General features: G+C 38.7%; 1 protein-coding gene across 7 annotated transcripts in view; it reads left to right on the top strand.

Moving 5' to 3' along the window:
* The window catches only part of grip2b (glutamate receptor interacting protein 2b), a 191,931-nt gene that overhangs the window by 156,897 nt on the left and 15,318 nt on the right, over positions 1-19,716 (top strand). For 5 of the 7 annotated variants that reach the window (XM_017429263.3, XM_017429259.3, XM_017429262.3 and 2 more), the window contains exons 2-12: positions 2,933-3,010; positions 5,260-5,395; positions 5,593-5,738; positions 6,313-6,399; positions 6,816-6,891; positions 12,253-12,398; positions 12,509-12,656; positions 13,247-13,416; positions 15,695-15,850; positions 15,990-16,142; positions 16,220-16,406. In XM_017429263.3, the coding sequence (XP_017284752.1) occupies positions 2,933-3,010; positions 5,260-5,395; positions 5,593-5,738; positions 6,313-6,399; positions 6,816-6,891; positions 12,253-12,398; positions 12,509-12,656; positions 13,247-13,416; positions 15,695-15,850; positions 15,990-16,142; positions 16,220-16,406 (1,483 nt within the window). The remainder of the gene's footprint in view (positions 1-2,932; positions 3,011-5,259; positions 5,396-5,592; positions 5,739-6,312; positions 6,400-6,815; positions 6,892-12,252; positions 12,399-12,508; positions 12,657-13,246; positions 13,417-15,694; positions 15,851-15,989; positions 16,143-16,219; positions 16,407-19,716) is intronic. The other 2 variants (XM_017429260.3, XM_037975444.1) reach the window with 1 other exon arrangement.

Consider the following 19,716-nt stretch of genomic DNA (forward strand, 5'->3'; position numbering starts at 1 on the left):
AGAAAAGCAACTCTGAACTTTTGAAAAATGACTCCAATATTTATTTATTTATTTATATATTTTTTTAGCAATGCATCATTTACTCTGCCTGCAGCACACAAGCTGAAGTCATTACTGTCTCGGCTTGAAAATCGTCTCCGGGTACGAGCATTAGATCTGCTGGAGGAGGAAAATCTGGCCTGACTCTTCATCTGTAACTCAACCTGTTCAGTAACCTGACAGTGCCAACAGTCATTAGCCTAATCACACTCAAATTATTCACAAGGAGACATTAATTTATCAGACATTTACAGAGTTGGGGAACTGAACGAGCTGGCAGCAGAATGAAACCTGAGGAATTATTGCGAGGGAGATAAAATACAAGTTGTGCTTACAGAACATGTGCAATGTTTCTAAAAGCTTAATGTGATAAATAATACCTCAGCCACAGAAACTGGCAGCAGAGATTTGTGGGACTAAAAAATGGAGTTGAGCTGAACGAGAGGAAAGAGCTGTAACTGAAACTGCACGACAGAGATGGACAAATTCTCTTAATGTTGCATGATATTTAAGTGTTAAACTTTGTGTATCTGTGGAAATACGTGCATGTTTTCAATGCACAGAGTGGTTCTGTGTTCTTTGTTTGTGCTGCCATCTACAACATGGTTAATTTAGAAACTTTAAGCCCTGATTTAGTCTAAAATAGATGTAAATATGTTTTCAGCTCTGATTTAGCTGCCAGGTGCAGGTTGTGTTTTAATCACAGTGGGGGAAAAAAGCTGTCAGTCAACTCTGGAAAATGTTTTCATCCAGCACAATCCACAGTTTGCAAGAAAACACAACACCCTGCCATTTACAAATTAATCTTACGCTTACAAATGTGAACTTCTGAGCGCTCCCACTGTCACTGATCTGTCGTTCACTGGGCCCAGAACTGAAATCTCCTGTTAAAACTGATGATGGCATCAAATAAAAGTAGGCAGAGCAGGTTTATTGGAGTTCAGGACGTACAAATTCATCTCCCCTCCCCCAACTAAAACATGTTTTCCAAGTTCATTACAGTGCATTTGTTAGCAAGCTCATTTAAAATGTTGTTTTAGGTGCTAAAAGGCATTAAAAATTAATATTTACGTTACCATTTCAGGGAAGATATTTATGTTTGAGCTGAGGTGTAAGTCTCTGTGATTACAGTGTAATTTAATGTTGATGAGAAGTGGCTTATGCATTATTAAATTGAACTAAAACCTCTGATGGAGCTGAGGTTGTAAAGTAGGACACGTCGTATCCCTCAGAGGTACGACAACAGCTTCAGTTTGTGTCACAGCTGTCAAACTGACTTAGTGACAGTGGGAAGGCAAATACCTAATATCCCTCATGTATGATAGATTAAATGAGCACATTATCTCAACAATGGACTTAATATTAAATTCCCATGAAAACTAAATTTAGACTAAATAAGTCTCTCATTAAGACAAACTGCAAAGTCATTTTTAAACAAAAAGACGGCACCAGCTGTGGAAAATAAAATCCCCTCTAACTTCCAAGAGATTCTCACCATTTGTCTCCACCTGCAAGCAAAAAGAGCTGCAAAATGTTATTATGTTATTATCAAACTCTTCACAAGATGGATATATCGCACTAACTTCAAATCCATAAGTTATTCAGTTTTGTTGCTACATAATTAATAAAATACAGACTGAGTGAAGAATAAGAAAAATGATACAGTTTATTATTTAACTGTTAAAGGTCTGAGCCTTCGCCCACACTGCTCCAGATATTTAAAAACAAACATTTTCTGCTGCTTTTACACTTTCTGTCCATGCACAATTTTAAGCTTTCTGTGCTTTTTTTTTTTTTTTTAAACTGCTCCTCGAAGCCTTACAGGTGGATTTGTGTGCACCTGAGATACGGAGCTTTTCTGAAATAATGATTTAGCAGCCTGATTTGTTCATGCCCTCTATCACTTTGTGTCTTAGAAACCAAAACAACAATGGAACCATTTTTACTTCATCTTTGAACTTTGATTGTCTGCCATAATCGTTAGTAGCTGAAAAGAAAACTCAAATAACCAGAAAATAACTGCATTGTCATTAATGTGAACGTTCTGGTGGAATGGTGTAGATATTTAAGGGATTTTGTTTAAAAAAAAAAGTGTATATATATAATGTTTTGTGTAGACAGGGCCTGAGGTTTTCTAATTATGTTTGACTAATTGATACGACGTACATAAAATAGTTTTATTTAACTTGTTTGTTTTTTGTCCAGTAGGAAGCTTGTCTGTTTGATCTGTAACTTTACTGTCTTTCCCTAAACTGTTGTCAGCAGTTAGGAAAATAAACACTCATCAAATGTTTAGTATTTTTATAAGTTATCAAATATTTAAGGCTCTCTTATGCAAAGGCTGAAGAAACTCATTTATTTATTTATTTTTATTTTTTATTATGCTGTAAATCTTTGTGGAGAAATTTAAACTTTGAGTTAAAAAACCAGGATGGAAATCAGAAATGTACAAGTCTGTTTTTTTATATTATGAGACATGAATCATTTATAATTAATTGTTATATATGCATATTATAATGTGGTGATGTTTGTTACAGATGCTCATTTCTTCCTGCCAAAAAAACTAAAGCAGATGTAGGAAAGCCAAAGAGTTGAGATGAGGGGGGACTGTGGGCAGATTAAAGTTCAACAGGAAGCCCTGCTGAATAACCGGAGCAGCTCTCACTTCAGCCTCTTTGATTTATCTTTAAAAAGTCCTCCGGATGCTTTGAACCTGGTGGTTTGGGTTGCAGTTTGTTCTTCTTTCTCTGTATTGCTGTTCTTGTTGGCCTGGACAGCAGCAGTCACAGTTCTTACCGGGGATTTTACAACCCATGGGCAGTTTCTTTTTTTGTGTGTGTCTGTGTGTGTGCAGAGTCACATTGATTCATAACACTGTCTTGTTTCTTTCTAGATGACGGCCCGTATGGAAAAACAAAGGATATCTCTGGTCCTGAACACACCATGACTATGAGAAGACACAGTATACCAGGTACATGACTCCTATGTCACTTTTTTATCAGTTAAATTTACTGAAATTTGAATAACAGCCTCTGTTACTAATGTCCTACTCGATTGTTACTTGAGGTAATTAAAAAATTAATTTAAAAACAAAACAACTGGACTTCTATTCTGTATTTGAAGATGTTTTGCTTCCCATCTGAGGAGCTTTTTCAGTTCAGAACTGGAGAGTGTGGCGTTCTGAGCTTTAAGCTGCAGGAGATGCTCCGCTGCATGCAGTTTTAAACCTGGAACTCCACACTTTCCAGTTTTAAATTGAGAAAAATGTCTTCAGAAGTCTAGTGGTTTTATATTTTTTGGATTTGCCATGTCCTGGATGACTGAGAAGCTGGACCAACATACCCGAGGCAATAAAGTGTTTGTCGTTTGAGACATTTTTCCAGTTCTGCTTGGCGGGGATCGTCCCTGTTTTTGTTTACGCTGTAAACAGATCCCTTGTCAGTGAGGGGCAGATCAGCTGTTTATCTCTACAACATCTGGAAATCTGCTCTGATGTTGACATGATGCACAACTTCCCTGTGTTCTGTATTACAGTCCATCATTTTAGCTTTCATTCAAAACAAAATGCAAATGAAGACGAGTATCGAGTACAGACAGCTTGTTGCCCTGCACACGTTAGTGCCGGGTTTTCAACAGAAAGGTTTGAATATTCTTGATCTTGATTTGTAAATCCATACCTGCATAAAGACTGTTGGAAAGGACTAAATTCTAAATTAGTGGTTCTACAACTGATTAACCTTTGGAATCGACCCGATTCAAGATGGCTGCCACAGTTAATCAAACTTAGCAAACACAATTATGACCATGACTCAATCATTTTTACAGATATCGAGCTCAGATTTGGTGTGGAAGTAGCTGAGAGTCATCCTCAACACGTGCTATGATCACCCTAAAGAATGCATCTTTGTTTAAAATTTGACTCAGAAGTCAATGGAGAATATGCCTCCCTTCAAGGACTGCTGATTTCATACTGTATTGATATTAAAAGGCAAGCAACACAAGTTAAAGATGCATTTTTTAATCCGAATGAAATATATTTAACCAGAAACAAAACCTTACATTTGTCAAAACTTTGCTTTCATGCAAATGTGAAGAGTCGGGCTCATGAATGAATGTTTGTCGGTAGATGTGTGTGTGTTGCTGTGTGATGTGTGTGTGTGTTCCTGTGTGATGTGTGTGTGTGTTCCTGTGTGTGTGATACTGAGTTCAGATAACTGTGGTGTGAAACACTTCACTGATCCAGAGTGTCGCCTGAGGGATTTACCTAATCCGACCATCTATCAGCCCAGAGCCTCATTTTACCTGTGTGTGTGTGTGTGTGTGTGTGTGTGTGTGTGTAAATGCTTACAATTACAGAAAACTCCATCAGCATTTTTATTTATTACTTCTGTTGCTCATTTTCCCTTTCAAAGATTTGTTTTTCAACCCAGAATTCATAAAAGTATAAAAAGCAGATTATTAAAAAGAATAAATAATTAAGATGCAAAATAAATTCTCCTTAAACATATTAACTAATAAAAAGGAGTAAATTCTCTTTAAACATGTTCATGTTTTGGGTGGATTCTGAGGTTCAAAATCACCTCAGAAATCAGTTGAAATCCCTCCTCCAGCAGATTTTCTGGAGAATGTTGGACCAGTTTCTTTTGTCTGGAGGAAGCGTACTGCCCCCGTTCCATGTAGGGTCACTTCAGGATGGAGAAGAGATCTGACAGCATCTATAAGATGTTTTAAGGTTGTAGAACGTGTGTGGAAACAGCTTTGGACACCACAACTTTTACATAATGCAAATTCACTCTTTTATTTCCCCGATTAACTTTTATCATGCTGCATTTGGTGGCAGTTTCAAAATCTGAATTCTAAATTTCTACATAAAGAAAAAAAAGCCAAACAAGGCAGATTTGTTAGTAAGCCTCTCTAAATGTAAAATTTACTCCTTGATGAAACAAAGACATCATCCCTGTTGGGAATAAAAGGTAGAGTTGGGTTTAAAACGCTTTAGCAGAATAGTTAAGATTTATCAGTTTACTCATTTATTTTTTGCACATATTTTACAACAATGATGTATCCGTCTTGTATCTCAGTTTTAATCTGGAAGTGAGGATGAGCGCAGCAGCCACTAACAGACTTTTTCTTTGCGTACTCGTTCGTCTGCGTCCTTCTCTCGGCCTGATTGTCTTGATTTGTGTTTCTGTGGGTGTGTGGGTTCATGTTTTTGGTTAGAAGCTCTGCGGGGGGTGACCATGGTGGAGCTGGTCAAGAAAGAAGGCAGCACACTTGGACTAACCATCTCAGGTGGAACGGACAAGGACGGGAAACCCCGGGTATCAAACCTACGGCCCGGAGGACTGGCAGCCAGGTAAACCTCCTCTAGGACGGGTATTTAAAAACCTAGGCTGCTTGATTGGATAGGAATGAAACTTTGAAAAGGTCGTTTGTTTTTCACTCACCTTGTAGAGCCATCACAGGAGAACTTTTCACTTTTCTAGATTTGGCTCATCTTAATGTTTCTCATGTAGGCAGACTTTTCCGTGCTTTGGTCTCTTCTTCTTCCAGAAGTGACCAACTTAACGTCGGGGACTACATCAAGTCTGTGAACGGCATCAATCTGACCAAACTGCGGCATGAAGAGATAATTAGTTTACTGAAGAACGTAGGAGAGAGAGTTCTGCTCGAGGTGGAGTATGAACTGCCCCCCACAGGTACAATCAGGTCGTTGACATATAAATACTTCTGTGTGCTTTTCAGCTCATTCAACCCCTTTAGGATCAATACATATGTTCTCAAATGCACATTGCTGAAGATATTTTAGAGTATTTCTTTATTTTATTGTTGTTGATTTTACATTTCTGCAAAAAACAAACAAACATGCATGTCAACACTGGAATTATTAGGAGAAAACTATGAGTTTGATCAACAAAATATCAGTGATTTCACATTTATTCCTCACCTATTTTCCTCTTCCACTAAAGATAAACGTTGAAATATTCAAGCTGTGAAGATTTTTATGAAAATGTAGCCCAGTTTTTATGTTAGCTGTACAACTTTTGGCACAGCAGAGGTTCAGATGCAGATAAAACTGAAGGAGGAAAATACAACAACCGTACCTGGGACTTGTCAGGGTTAAATGAGTTGTGATCGTTTTTGTTTATTTTAAGTGATGCATGTTTTCTGTCATCTCAGACCCAAACATCTGTTATTATTGTTGGTGCTGTGTTGTCTCAGTGACCCGCTTCAGTCTGTCTTTCACACTTCCTGTTTGTCTCCTTCTCAAAGCTCCAGACAGCACCTCAGGGGTTATATCCAAGACAATCGACATCTGTTTACACAAAGAGGGGAGCAGCTTCGGGTTCGTCATGAGAGGTAAATGTCAGTAAATACGGATGTATTATCACGTGTAAAGAAGCAGTAAATTAAAATGTTTTTAGAAATGTTTGACAGTAGTAGTAGTAATAATATTAATATTATTATCCAAATGGAAATGAATGTTTCTGTGGAGGTCTTGAAGTTCTACAGGTCAAAATTTGAGGCATATTTTGTGCCAGGTTTACATTTATTTGGTTTTAGTCTGCTAAAATTTGACTTAATTGTTAATTGGCCTACTTGTGTTTTAATGTTTAGCAGATGAAGATTTATAACAAATAATCTAAAACGTTTAAACTATTATACTCAAAAATTTGTAACTTCAAGAATAAAAGCTTAGTTTTAGAGAGTTACTCCAGGTTTTAAATCAAATAAAAAGATGGCTGGAAACTATTTTTCTCCTGCTCCTCACGCAGGCGGTACCCATGAAGACTGGCACAAGTCCCGCCCCTTAGTCGTCACCTACGTCCGGCCAGGAGGCCCTGCAGACAGGTACCACACACACACACACACACACACACACACACACACACTCCTACATATGAACACATGCATGCACTAAGACATCTGAGGAAACAAACATACATGGATTGGGGTGCTTTAAGATTTCTGGCATCATCTGACTCTGAACTGTTGATAAAATGAGGAAAAAATAAAGATCCCTCCGGTCTACACGTTGTCACTTTACAGGTTCGCTCTCTTGTGTGTCTATTTTATCTGCAACAGTAGAAATACGACTAAAACATTTGTAAAATTCACATTTAACTGGAGCTCTTTTGTCTCAAAATGATAGAGAATATACGCTGTAATGTTAAACTTCAGAATTTCCAGTCATCACTTCTTTTTTTTTTTAAGTAAATTAGAAAAGACATAAATTCCTTTAACACATTTTGAAGAAGTCACACACAGTTCTGAACCTTTATTGTTTTGTTTGGCTTCAGAAAGAAATCATAAAAACAATGTGAGTTAAGTATAAGTTAAGGTCATGTTTATCTCTAAACGCCTGCTTTGTTCAAAAAGGTTTGAGTTTTAAAGACTATAAGCTTGAAAAAGCTGCTGACAATCAAAAAGAAATGTTTGAATATTGTTTTTAGAAAAAGTAATACATATATAGGTTTGTGCATTATTTCAAGGCTGTGAAAAGTATATAAATATAACCTATGACAAAGCAGATGAAGCTTTAGAGAAAATTTATCTTAGATGACAGAATCCACATCAACACGTTTTGTTGCCAGAGAAAAGAAACCTTTATGTTGTTTTGGAGTGAAGATGTTAAAAAACGCCAAAGTCCTCGAAAAAGCAAGAAGTCACTGTTTTCCTTCAAGTCCAAAGTGAAAAGTGGACAGCTCCAGTCTGCAGTCTGCGCCCTGAGACAAACAAAGCCCAAGAATAACACTGTCCCTTCCTGTGACTGTCTCTGCTGCGTCCACAGCTATTTGTTGCTCATAGCTGCAGCAGCATGAATCACCTCCATCCCTTTAACGCTGCCGTCACGTGTCTGCCTCAGCCTTCCTGTTTCTGGAATAATCTCTGACATTTTCATATAAATGTCAGGTTTGTAAGCGTACAACTCCTGGAATCCAGTGATGATTCAACTGTCTGCAGATATTCTGCAGGAACTTTTACATATTCACGAATAAAAATGTATGTAGCTCTGCTAAGGAAACAATGACTTTGAATTTTTATATTTATTGCTTTTTTCCTCCAAAATGTCAGTCCATATATACTCTAATAAAAAAATCAGTTAGTATGGTCCACGTTGTTTTTTCAGCAAATCTTAACTTATTGCACGTTTTAGTCGACAGAATTTTAAACATGATTCTATGAGATTGTAAAATACATTTTTGATTATGGACACAATAACCACCGAATCTTAAAAAGAAAAATCATAAATGTGATCAAACAAGAGCAAGTATTGGCTATAGATGTTGTTTGTTATGCTTGTAATTAAGCATCTGTTAAATAATTTCACATAAAACCAGAGAAGTGCATTTTCTGTAAAACTACTGTGTGAACGCTGAGAGCTGAAATCTGCTGAAGAACCAAAACTAAAAGCTAAAAGAAGCAGAAGACAAATATAGAGCCATTGAAGCAGGTTTTAAAGAGAACAATTTGTTTATTTACTTTATTTACGACACTATTCTTTAATAAAACTTAATATTTTTAAAAGTAAAAGTCACAAAAACCAAAAGTCACAGTCACATTTTGATATATGAGTAGCTGACGTAGCACAACATATCCAAAAATAGTTGGATTCCAAAAAATGTATGGAAAAAAATAAGAAATCTAGGAAAACAATGGTGTGAAAGCTGAATCATCAAACACACAATCACTCGATTGTGTTGAATTAAAACCACAAAAACACAGCAGGATCCACCAACACTGGCTGACAAAGAAAAACATCAACACAACACAGGAGTTAACAAAAAGATGCAAAAACAGGGATCATGAGGTGTGAAAAACAAAGGCTGCAAAATAAACATGGCAGATAATTGTACTTCCACATTGTTAAAAACAAAAACTGCGCTGCAAATTTCACTTGTGGTTGTTAAAACAACTCTAAAAGCACAATAAGACTGATCCTGACCCACCATGATTGTATAGATGTGGGTATGAGAGTATAAAAGGTGATGGGAGGATAAAAGTTGTATTAAAGAAGAAAAATATTGTGTTTCAGCTGGCTGGAATTGGATACCCTCTCTCTTTTTGAATGCTTTATTCAAAACTGTCATTTTTCACTTTTCATTTGTCCTGTTTTGTGCATAATAAAATGATTTAAAACTGAAGTTTATACAAATAAATGTACATTTTCTGATTCCTGCTTCACGCTTTTAAAGCAGCAGATACATCAGGAAGAGAATTTCCCTTTAAAACTCAAGATTTTACGTCCAGCTGAATGTGGAGATTGGTGTCATGTCTTTTTAAGAAATGCAGCTAATTTAGTTCCACAAAACTGACCATTCTGAGACACGGAGCACTCACGCTTTTCTAGAAACGGTGGTCGTTCTGAAAACTGTTTGCTCTTTACTTTAATTTGTCTTCCATCTGTTTGAGCATCACGCAGATCTGTCTGCTCGTGTCGAGCCTGTTTGACTCTGTCGTTTTTACGCTGCTGCTCCAGCTACGACAAGAGGAGGTTGGAGAAATAAAACGCAACTCTTTCCTCTGATCATTTAGCAGCTTCAGCCATTTGATGTTAAAATTCAAAGCTGTGACGTGCTATTTTTACTCTGCTGGCACCTATTTGTGCAAGAAACACACAGTAAAAAATTAGGCCAGATACAGAATAGCTGCATAAAAATAATTATGGATCATGTTTATACAAATGAAGCAATTTCAAGCTTCTTTTGGCACATTTTTATATTGTTTGAGTGGAATTCAGACTAAAATATTAAATTTTAGTGCAGATCTGTGAACTATTAGTTTTAATTAGCCATGGCTGCTGAGATCATCTATAGATGCTTTGATCTTTTGTATAAAACCATTTTAAATACTTTATCCACAGGTTCAGAAATGAGAGACTGGAACAGAGATTAAAGATTAAATTCTTACTATTGAGTTATTTTGCCCAGAAGCTCATCTGACATCTTTCTGGAGAAAATCATCCTCAAAATGTGGGTCACTCCAGGGGGAAAGAATGAGATATTCATGCTGCTTTATATGCCATTTATATGCCTTTTGGAGAAAACTTAATCCACAGCACCAGTCTCAGAAGTACCTACATATTTAGCATTACCCAGTGGGAATTAAAGCACCAACTCTGAAAGCCTCTGAGCGCCACAGGCTTTTTATGCATGGCCACAAAGAAACTGTTTTCCTTGCCTCATCAGAAACAGAATAGAGCCAGCCTGCAGGTCTGAAAGCAGGCTAAATGTCAGTGCATTTTCTAAGCATGTGTGCTTCAGAGTGCCATTTATATTAGTTATCTATAAAAAGGGCATTCACACTTAAAACCCAGTTAAAGTCCATCCAAAGTCTTAGGTTCACAGCTGTTGATTGTTTCACTTTATTAACTTGTTTTAAGGGTTGTATTGAAAACTGTTCAGGCTGATTCTAAAAACTTTTTTTTATATTTCCATCACATGACCTAATTCCAGCTATAATATGTCCTGGACTCAGTTGAGCTTCATGGTAAAGGTTTTGGTTGTTACGATGACAAAAAGCACCCATCAGCCCTCTGCATCAATGATTCCAAATGCTGCTTCGTCATATTTCAGGAAATAATGATCTGAATTATGCCACTGAGTGTTGCAGTTTGTAAAAGCATTAGAACAAATAGGTCTGAAACTAGAAAAATGATTTGAGTCAGCACGACTGGGAGGTCTGAAATTCAGAGTGTGAAATAAAAGTGACATTTTTTTCTGTAAGCTGTTGACAGCTAGGATGAGAGAAAGGAGGATAGGATCTCCAATCCATCAATTCTTTTATCCATTTTTAACCACTTATCCAAGACTGGGTCACAGAAGCACAGGACCAGGAGAAAACGCAGACATCTCCCTCCCCAGCGCTCCAGCTCTTTCTGGTAGATCCTGAGGCTTCCACAGGTCGGAGAGGATTCACACTCGAGCCCACTTTATTAGGCCCACTTGTTCAGTTGCTTGTTAAAACAAATCACATCACATGGCAGCGCCTCAGTATATTTAGACATCTAAATAACTTTTGAGCAGGAGCTGTGTGGACAGAAATACCTTGTTGACTGGTTCCAGATGACGGAAAGGCAACAGTCGGTCCAACTAAGGTCTGCAGAATATCATCTCTGAACGCACAACACTTCCAGCCTCGAAGCAGCAGAAGACCACATTCCTGTTAGCCAAGAACAGGAAACTGAAGCTACAGTTCACACAACCTCACCAAAACTGGACTAGAAAAAAAGAAAAACATTGCCTGGTCTGATGAATCTGGATTTATTGGACTCCAATGAATCTCAACCATCCAGCACCTTTGGGATGTGATGGAATGGGAGATTAGTGTCATGGATGTGCACATGACCAATCTACAGCAGCTCTGAGGAATGTTTTTAACACCTTGTTGAATATGGGCCACAAAGAATTAAGGCAGCTATGGAGGCAAAAGGGGGTCCAACCCAGTACCAGCAAGGTGTACATAATAAAGTGGCTGGTAAGAGAATAATGGATCCCGAATCTCCTCACCCTATCTCGATTTTAACCCATACCTCATAACTGAAGGTGAGGGTTGGAACGTAGATGAACCAGTCAATGGTTTCAGCTCCATCTTCACCACAACACAATGGAGCATCATCCTCATTACCATGAATAAAGCCTCAGTCTGTTGGTCTAGATCAGAGGTGGCCAATCCTGGTCCTCAGGGCCTCCATCCTACAGGTTTTCCTTGTTCCTCTGCTCCAACACACCTGATCTGAATCAATGGGTGATTAACAGGCTTCTGCAGAACATGAAGAGGTGATTTAACCTCTGAATCAGGTGTGTTGGAGCAGAGAAACAAGGAAAACATGCAGGATAGAAGCCCTGAGGACCAGGATTGAAGAGTCCTGGTCTAGATCCTCTCTCACTCCAGCTGACCATCACTAATGAAAAAAGACTCTAAAGATACTACAAGAGATACATCCACGTATCCTTCCCTGCTAATTACAAAATAAAGTGACTAGTTTATAGTGAAAGAGCTTTTACAATGAAATTCAAAATGTAGAACAAAAAACAAGATGATTGAAAGAAAAGACAACAATATTTTGTAGCTGTGGCAAAGGGTTATAAAGCATATCTGAGCTTGACCATCAAGAAATGTGGAAACTGATATGTTGTGAAACTTTCAGGAAGGTGATACCAAAGACTTGTAGAAGTAAATATTTGAAACTGATTTTGTTTGTGTCTTCAGAGAAGGCACGCTGAGTCCCGGTGATCGTCTGTTAAGCGTGGACGGAGTACCGCTGCATAATGCCAGCCACAGCGACGCCCTCAGCGTGTTGGCTCAGTGCGGCCAGGAGGCTCTGTTTCAGATCGAGTACGACATCACTATCATGGGTGAGACGCTGCACAAACACTCAACCCTCCAGGGATATTCAGCTTCGGCCCAGTTAGAATTATAATGCAGAACATATATATATATATATATTTTTTTTTTTTCCCATCAGACACAGTGACCAACGCCTCTGGTCCATTATTGGTGGAGATTGCCAAATCACCAGGAGCGACGCTGGGCATCACGTTGACATCAGCAAATCATAGGAACAAACAAGTCATAGTGATTGACCGAGTAAAACCTGCCAGTGTGGTGGACAGGTGTGTTCACACAGTCTCACACACAAAACAATACAGCTTAAGTTGTTATTGTTGCAGATGCTAATGAGACTAATAATGTAGGTAATGTCTTTAAAATAGAATCTGATCTTTGACAAACAAACAAAAAACAGTGGTTTGGCCACCCTCTTCTGAAGCCATTCTTACACTGCAGCGTTACAGAAATGCAGTGCTTGCTTTCATGTACTTTAGATCCTCTCCATTAAAAAAACACACACAGAGAGACTTGCAGAGGCTGTATCCAGCCCTATAACTAACACAGACAGTAGAAGACAGGATATTGCCCTGAGCAGAGCCTCAGTCTGCTTTTAAAATATACATGAAGCACTTGAACTTAGTGTTAAAACGAGCACTGTAATATCCTCAGTCAGCTGAACAGGTTGGCTGTAAAAGTCTGCCAGTATTCACTCACACATACTGGAGCTCTAAATCCATCTTTAAAATCTGTTGTCTGGATAAAGTTCTCAGTATCGTCTGTATCGTTGTCATAATGATTATAATTATCATTATTATTATAACTATTCTTATTCTTCCATAGTTTTCTTACATTCTTCCTGTCTGTGATGAACCAGGTGTGGAGCGCTGCATCCTGGAGATCACCTGCTGTCCATAGACGGGACTTCTACAGAACACTGCACGGTCCTGGAGGCAACGCAGTTATTAGCGAGCACGATGGAGCTGGCCAAGTTAGAAATCCTCCCATCTCATCAAACAAGACTAGCTGGAAAACAACACGACACAGGTGGGTGGAAATCCACCACGTTTTTAAAATCAACATGTGACCGAGGTGCTGGAAATCAAGTCAATATAAGGGTTTCTATATTTACAGTTTTTAAATAAGACATTTTTGCAGAAGCAGGCGCAGAATCATAAAATTGTAACGCAATAGTTAGTTTTTCTACACAGCTTTTCCTTTTTGGTTTTGTTTAAAAAAAGATGATGAAATCTGTTGTTTTTCAACATTTCCTGACATTTTCATCCAAATCTGTTCATTAGTTTTTAAAAACAAACAAAACCGTAACCTCCTTGGTGGAGGTAACAAATGGGTCACCTGCTGGAGTATGAGCAAGGTTTTAACAAAGAAGTCACCTGTGATCTTGACCTTTGACCCCATGACCTTGACCCATGAGAAAGTGTCAAAACAATTTTAAAGATTAATTTGATTTAATTTGAATGTAGCAGATCAGTGGCATTCATTCCAATGTGTCTCATGCAATAATGATTAAAGAATATTTTTGTCCTTGACAGCAGCTCTGCAGTTCATCAGTTACTGCATCAGTACAGCTGAGTCCAGGGACTGCTTTAGGACCTACAGTAATGAAGTGGAGCTCAACAGATTTATTTAAAGTCTCCTTTCAAGTCATGCAAACGTGCACACGCTCACTTTGATCTTTTGTTTTGGGGACAATCTGCACTGCACGTCGATCTGATTGGACACCTGAGAGGGGATGGGAAAGCTGGAACTGCAGGCACAGAGTGAAGCACTGATAATCTATCTTAAAACTAAACTAAAACCTTGGCTTCAGTGAGTTCATTCTCTACATGAGAAGACCAAGCAGAGAGTTCTCAGTGAAATAATCAGTGATTGGGAAGTCCCACAGAATAATAATACATTAAAAAAGATATTAAGGTCAATATAACTCTTTTGCAGCTGTGGAAAATAACTTAAAACTGCAGCATTTCTTCAACTCTCCTGTCCTCCTTCCTTCCTCTCCTGTCCTTTGTTTCTTAACAAACCACCACAGCAAATTACTTTCACCTTGTGTTGTTTATTATCTATTTTTATTCACTTCCCCTATTATCTGTGCATTCTATTATACTTAATTTCACGTCGCAAAATTTGGAAGAAGTCCTTGAATTTTTGAACTACAAAAAGTTTCCTTCCATCCCATCTCAAATATCCTTCATTTGTCCCCAAGAAGCAAAATTTATTCATTTATTCTTTCACATAATTGCAGTTGTGTGCATTTTGTGTGTGTGTGTGTGTGTGTGCATGAGTGTGGAGAAAGGAGCACAGCTCATTAGTAAACTCCTAGCCTTCCAGCAGACCTTGCAGCCGGCTTGCCACTGCTTTATTAATAGACAGACTGATTAAAGGTTTTCATTTGTGTTTGTCTTTGGTTTGACTGCATGTTGCTGCAGTGCAGGCCTGATGAGTCTTAGTGCATGCATGATTCTTTTCTCCTTGTTGTGTATTTGTGTATATATGTTCTATGCACGGATCATGTGTAAGGCAATTCCATGCAAAATTACTTTTTTTTTATTTTATATATATTTTTTTTGCATGAGGCGTCTGTGCAGCTACAGTCTTTGTTGTACCACAATTATTTCCAGTCAGCAGATCTGTCTCTCCAGCATGTTTTACAGGACCTAATGGCTTTATTTTTACTCAGGGAGGGTCGGATGAGATGCTGCCTAACAGTTGAGCTCCCCTGTCTTCCTGCAGTCACATCGGTTTAGATAAGATGACTCACATGACGAGAACACCGAACTGTTGGATGAATGTAGCAGCAAACTGCAGCTTTGGATCAACTTCAGACTTTAGAGAGATGTTTATAGTGAGGAATTACACATGAAGCTGTGGAGGTTGCCAGCCTGCAGCCTTGATTGTATGCTGATGTTCTCGGTGGGAGAATTTTTCAGACACCTGAGGAAATGTGATTTTTAACAGATGGAAAAGACTAAATCTCTGTGTTTTGGCTTGCATTTGTAGCTGCTTTGTTGTAGATAAGTGACAAAAGCAAATACTTGCTAAGCTCAAGTGCCATAAGATGTACTTTCATCTTACAGCTGCACATTTTATGCACACTTCTGGAGTGAGTAATTACAGCACAATGTCTATCATTTATAAAAAAAACAACAGTGTTTCTAACAGCTTCTAGTGTGGTTTTAAGTAAATCTAAAGTTTCACTTCTCTTGTGTGACACCTACTGGTTTTAAAGGTTGCACAATACCCCTGTAGTGTAAATATTATTGAGTCTAATGTCCTCTTAAGTTACAAACTAACTTGTTTGTTTCAGTGAAGGTCCAGAAATCAGACCATCCCCACACCTGGGACCCCTGTGTGAACTACTGTCACCCTACAAACCCAACCCTCTGCAACACAAGTTCCACTCTCAACAAGTCGTGGACCGCCTCCAACAACAACACAATCAACAGCCTCGACTACTGCAAGTGTAAGAATGTCATTTAGTCGGGCTAAAATATGACAATTCCCTTGACCATTTTCACGTTTTTTTCTTTTCTCGTGAGAGTAATCTAATTCCTTGCCATGTTGGAAGTACAGACAAGTGTTTTCTCTCTCTGATTTTGCAGCTCTGGTATGTGCCAGTTTCTCTCCGGGCTCTACAACCACATCGGGCCCCAGTAGTCAGAGCTCGAGCACGCTGCCCAGGCCAGCAGTTCCCATGAGCCCTCGCAACTCGTTGCTCAAACGGCGGCAGAGAAAGAAAGACCACAAGAGTTCCTGTGGGTTCCGTACGTCAGCTAAATGATCACGTTTCCCACACAATCTGTCTAATTTGTTCCAACATGTTTGTGTTTAGTGTCCCTGGCGTCCAGTTCTGTGGGTCCAGGCGGTCAGGTGGTTCATGTAGAGACCAGTGAGGTCGTCCTTTCAGGTGATCCACTCAATGGCTTCGGTGTTCAGCTGCAGGGAGGAATATTTGCTACCGAAACACTTTCTGCACCACCGCTCATCCGATTCATAGAACCTGACAGCCCAGCAGAGAGGTGAGCACGCACACATTTACTTACACAGCCACACGGCTGCACAAATCCAAATACCATTCTTTATGACGCCTTTTTAACTACAACATAAAATCTTCATTAAAAAAAACAAAATCCTTGCGTTTGCTTTCACTCCTTTCTTGCACTTTAATTCCCAAAATGTGCAAGCTTCACACATCTTTGCTACATTTTTAGGCAGTTAAGGAGCCCATTCAAACATGGTGAAAACAATGTATGAAAGTGTAAAACTGATCTGAAAAGTTGTTATTTACAGAAAAATGTTCATTCTTTTGTGGTGCTTGCATTCATCTGGAGAATGGAAACCAGAAACCAGATTTTAAACATTCAGCAGCTTTTACAGAAAGGCTTCCCACTCAAAGATTAGAAGCTAATTCGAGATTTAAATTGCTGCTTTTTGCAGACTAACTCAAATCTTTGTTACTGGTTCTTCTGAATGAAGATGAGAGCTACTCCAGGACTAAACTAAATGTATTTTTGATTATTTTTGTTTGTCAAAGAAGACAATAGTGACAAACAGACGCCATCAGGCAGAGAAGTGTTTTTCAGTGACTCACTGCAATGTTTTGAAGAAATTAGTTCATGATTATGTTTTGAATATGTGAAATAAAAGCTGAGGATTGTTGACTGCAGGCAGGCAGAACTTTACACTTTATGACATGTGGTATTTTTTACAGAGAATCTGCTGATTAATGTGGTGTCAGTTCACAAAGTAACTGACAGAGTTTGCAGGGCTGTGGATGAAATTAATTGAATTTGCACAAGATAATAGATTTAAGGTGACTGGGTCTACAATCATTAAAAGAAGGAGGTTTTTAAGGGTTGCTTAGCTTGAAGTTTTATTAAAACAACATCCTGATGTTCAATCCCTGGATGTCGAAGATTTCTCAGACCTCATAACAAGAGCAATTTGTCTCAAAAGAGGCGACAGCAGTCGTTAAGACAAGTTCCTGCGGACTACGAGCCGAATACTGCTGCTTGTTTGGACTGGCCAGCAGGTGAGAATTAAGGTGTGGCTCATAGGTGAGTAGTTTGAACAAATCTCCCTCATATCCAGCCTCAGCAGAGCACACTGGGTCGGACCCATCAGACCACAAGGACTCACGTCCCCTTTTATGGACAGCTGGGACAGGGACGGTTCAACAGGACAATAAGACAACTCAGGCTGAGATTAAGGAGTATCTGGTGGAATCCTTTAAGAGCCACAGGGCTGCATATATAACACCGAAAGTGTTTTTTTGTTTTTCTATCAAACACCTAAAATATCCCATGTGATTTTAAAAAAAACACTGATTATTACAGTTTTATGTGTTTGAGGCAGTTTCATATCTCTGTCCCTCATCTTCACTCCCAGCAATACTTGGAGTGTCTTCATTTTCTTTCATGAGTCTCTTTAAGATACTTTGTCTTGTGTTTACAAACTTTACTGTCAGAGTTCATGGGGAAAAAAAAGCATTTTTGTTCTGATGACAGACACTATCAGTTTTCAGTTTGGGGGATGAATTAGCCTGCCCCTCTTTGGTTTTGTCTATTTTATTTTCAACTTGAAAGATTAGTTCATGTATACAATCATTTTTTCATACATCTCACACACACACACAAGGTTGAAAGAATAGGAAAAAGACAAATATGTCAGGCAAGGTGGGAAAGGAGGTGAAGCCAGAGTGCAGACTCATATTATAAAGAGAACTAATTTATTAAAATAAAACAAACACAAACAAAAAGGCTGACGTGGCAGCAAAATAAAGAACTAAGTTTTACATGGAAACAATAAGGCGTGGAGCAGAAACATGACATCAGGTAACCAAGAGCAATGATCCAGCGGAGTGTGGGTTTTTAAACGCAGAGGGTAACGAGATAAGTGGGCGCAGGTGAGTGATGACAATTACCGGCAGGTGAAGGTGGGCGTGGCAGGAGACAGAGTGAGTGACAACTGAGGAGGAGAGGATGAAAGCAAAACACAGACATGAAAGACAAAGACTCAGAAACAGAAAACTAAGACATGAAACAAAACCCAAAAGAAACATGAAAATAAACTGAACTAAACCCAAATCCTGACAAAATATAAGTAACTCATCCTTCATTCAGGATCTTTATTTGTAAAAGTTCAGTCCTCAGCATCAGTGTCTGCTACGTGTCTCATTATGTTTTATGCTCTTCAAGCATTTCTGTAGTAAACAAATGCTGTTATATAGTTCAGATTTTCTGTATCGATGATGTCAGCTGTGTTCACTCTAACCAATATTAGTTTTTTTTATTAAACTCTCTCAGTTCTGCAGCCGTTGTTTGCTTTTTGTTTTGTTTTTTTCTCATCTCCAGATCCATCCAAACTTAGGTCCATTCTGTGTTTCTTGCCAACCTCCGCCCAGCTAATTTAGTCGAGTACGAGGAGTGTTAAACGAGTCTGATTTACTTTATCTGACACTCCATAGTCCAGATGTTACCCATCTCCAAAAAGGCTGCGTTCTAAAGTTGGACATTAAGGCTGGAGCTGTTTGGGAAAGCACTCTGTAGTGTTTGATGGATTCTGCTCTGTTTCTGCAGCTTGTTAATGCCCCTCGCTGTGTTGGAGTGTGCGGACGTGCTGATTTACTGCTGCATTAACAGCTCTACTTACTGCTTTTTTCATCCTGTATGTGTGTTGGGATGATGGTTTTTGTGTGGGTGGATGTGTGAGACTGATGTTTCGGTGTATGAACAGCTTTTCCTAGTTTGTGTTGTGTGTGTGGGTGTGTGAGAATGTGATGAAGCAGAGTCAACATTTTCCAAATATTGATGTCCAAGCGTGTGTCTGTGTTTGTGTTTGTTGTTATCCGGTTCTAAACAACTTGATTTCATTTGTCAAAACCCAATTCTCTGTTGTACTCATACTGTATGTGTGTGTGTGTGCACTGACTGATGTTTCCATTATATGAATTGCTTCTTTGAGTGCTGGGTGTGTTTCTGCACCCTGAGGCCACAATCCCTTTTCCATTAGCGCCCACGCTAAAAACACTAATTAGTTAGCTTCCTCTCACTTACGCCAGAGGAATCGATAAGTACCTTTCTCTTGGTTGGACAGAGTGAATCTAAATAAAGCTCCTCACACCACCCTAATTACCTGAACTACAACTTCTAACCTTTAAAACTATAAGTCCCGTGCAGCGACCAGCGAGGACACCTCCCTTTTAAGGGCTTTAATCTGTAATTATCTTGCATCAGGGCTGCTAGCAGCTTCTTTTTTTTTTAAATGAAAGTTGAATAATATAATACAGTAACATATATTCAATATACAACAATATACAGCCTTTGATTT

Source organism: Kryptolebias marmoratus, linkage group LG4 (assembly GCF_001649575.2).
Source record: "Kryptolebias marmoratus isolate JLee-2015 linkage group LG4, ASM164957v2, whole genome shotgun sequence".
NCBI classification, from domain to species: Eukaryota; Metazoa; Chordata; class Actinopteri; order Cyprinodontiformes; family Rivulidae; genus Kryptolebias; species Kryptolebias marmoratus.